Source organism: Protopterus annectens, chromosome 1.part2 (genome assembly GCF_019279795.1).
Source record: "Protopterus annectens isolate FY-2018-M chromosome 1.part2, PAN1.0, whole genome shotgun sequence".
In the NCBI taxonomy this organism is placed as follows: domain Eukaryota; kingdom Metazoa; phylum Chordata; order Ceratodontiformes; family Protopteridae; genus Protopterus; species Protopterus annectens.
The window spans coordinates 25979155-25981654 of NC_056727.1; the positions used below are offsets into that span (position 1 = coordinate 25979155).

General features: G+C 38.2%; 1 protein-coding gene across 19 annotated transcripts in view; it reads right to left on the reverse strand.

The window, feature by feature from the left end:
- Positions 1-2500, reverse strand: part of NRXN1 (neurexin 1) — a 4168553-nt gene that overhangs the window by 2583 nt on the left and 4163470 nt on the right. For all 19 annotated transcript variants that reach the window (XM_044054788.1, XM_044054802.1, XM_044054867.1 and 16 more), the window contains one exon: positions 1-941. This exon is cut by the window's left edge and continues 2583 nt beyond it. In XM_044054788.1, coding sequence (XP_043910723.1) covers positions 637-941 — 305 coding nt within the window. In that variant the 3' untranslated portion in view covers positions 1-636. The remainder of the gene's footprint in view (positions 942-2500) is intronic.

Below are 2500 nucleotides of genomic sequence, written 5' to 3' on the forward strand. Positions count from 1 at the left end.
TGATTGCATCTCTGCCTTCTTGCATTTTATGGAATAATGCCTTTCATTTCACATCACAGAAATTAAGGCTTTCTCACTGTTTATTTTTCTCCTTCAGAAAGTTTTTTTTTTTATTTTTATTTTTACTTATTTTACGTAAGTCTTCTCTTGTGCCTGTACTTGATTTGGAAATGCAAAGTCCATTCACCTCTTTTCAAAAGGCAGCAACCTCATTCAGGTAATAGGTGAGCCCCAAATTCAGTCAAACCTATTTGTGACAGTAGTCCTAACTTAGTACATTGCCTAAAACCAGAGCAATAAGCACACATTTCTTTGTATTCTACTTCTGTCTTTCAAGTACTCATGACAATGAGTGAAGTCTTGAGTGTCACTTTATTTTTCAAGAAAATGTTTCGGCAACATATAAAGCCAGGCAGCAGAAGTGGGAACACTCTAAGGTGTAAGGTTTGGCTCCATTTTCTTTGAGCACCAACAAAACATGTTCATCTTTTTTAAATGTTAACCATCTCTTCCTTCATTTTGCACTTCCTCTCTCTGTTTAATGTGCTTCATAAAAAGATTAAGTTAAGTTTTGTATTATGTCTCAGATAAAATGAATACTATTTCTATACAACTGTTTCTTTATTTTAAGAGTGATCAGACATAGTATTCTTTATCCTTGTTTTTCTTGTTTTTGCTTGAACTTTTAGCACTGTTTGGCTGTTTTTCCTTCACCACAGCCCCATTAGACTGTGCTGAGTTACTGATGTAGTTTCGACTCTCATCTACATGATATGATCCTTCATCACGATTTCTGTATTTGTACATGGCGTAAAGAAGGATTAGAATGCACAATGCTGCTGCAGCTACAATTCCAACAACCATGCCTGTTGTACTGCTCGATTCTCGAACCACCTCTGCAGGCCCAGGGAAGTCTCTTCCTGGTGATCTGGTAGGATTTGCTGTAGGTATGACATGAAACAAGGGAGAGGTTAAGATATAGGTCATTTGCTTTATTTATTCATTGGTCATTCATTGATTAACTGATTCATGAAAAGAATTTCAGAAAAAGGATTTCTTGATTTAATGCTCTGCACTACAAACAAATATATGAAAAAAATCTTTGAATTTAGTTGACATAGTCCTGAAACACAATTAGCAACTGCTTAGATTAATAATTATTACATCGGGATGGTGGGTAAATCTGTAACTGCAGAGATTAATCAATATTACAACAGCATGGACTGAAGATTCTGTGCAAGTCAAAAATTACAATTTGCATCTGGTACTGCATCTGATTACAAAATGACTCCTGCTTCATATTTAAAAGCCATTTGCAGAAATTTTTTAATAATTTTACCAGAACATTTACATTCAGCAACTGCAGAAAGTATTACTTGCCACCAAAACAGTTTCTTGTAATCATGTTTATTACCTGAGGTAGTTCTTTTGAATAACAGCAAAAGTAAGTCTGTGTCAGGTAATATCTGAACTATTGCTTTGAAGTATGGATATTCATGCAGTAAATGGGCTAGATCCTCACAACTTCTTTCAGTCTATATTTCAGAGTTTAAACATTTATATCATTCTCCCTCTTTTTCTGTCATTTCTTCTTCTTCTTTCGGCTTTTCCCGGTTAGGGGTCGCCACAGCAGATCACCTGTCTGCTCATGATTGGCAGTGGAGTTTTATGGTGTCGAGTTGACAGCCCGGTGCCCAACCTTCCACAGAAGGCACACACACGTACGCACTCATGCCTAGGGCCAATTTAGAGTGTCCAATCCACCTACAGCATGTCTTTGGGATGTGGGAGGAAACCGGAGCACCCGGAGGAAACCCACGCAACCACAGGGAGGACATGCAAACTCCGCACAGAAGGCACCCCAGCCGAGGATCGAACCAGAGAACCTCTTGCTGTGAGTCACTGAGGTTTAAAGTTGCTTTCTGTAACAGATGCCATGAAAACATCAGAAGGATAAACATCTATTTTTTACATTATGAAACTGGCATCCTCGGCTCTAGCTCTGACAGACCTTTTGCACATCTACAAAACGAACAACATCAAATTCACTAGATCCAAGGATTTAAATTTTGCTCGTGACACAAATAATACACGTTGGCAAGACAGATGTGTGTCTTGAGAGGATCCCCATGCTCTGGAACAGTCTTGCCATCTATGTAAAGCAGAGTCCATCCCTAACCCTATTTAAGTGTAACCTTGACCAATGGATGGGAAATTGAAAATTTGCCCTTGGTCTGGACCCCGTGTCTTTGATAGACAGAGGAAGACATTAATGCCCAAACTAACATACCCTGCTATAACTTCTAGAACCATCATAACTAACATAGCCCCTCCTAATAAAGACTCAAGATACATGGGGACACTGGGTTGGATTCATAGCTAAGCTTGTTAAGACCCTGGTGGTGTACACCTATGAACCAGTGAAAACCTATAGCTGGACTTTTACATTGTACTTCAGTATAAACCTTTGAAAAATATTTTTAACTAAAATTTATTACAT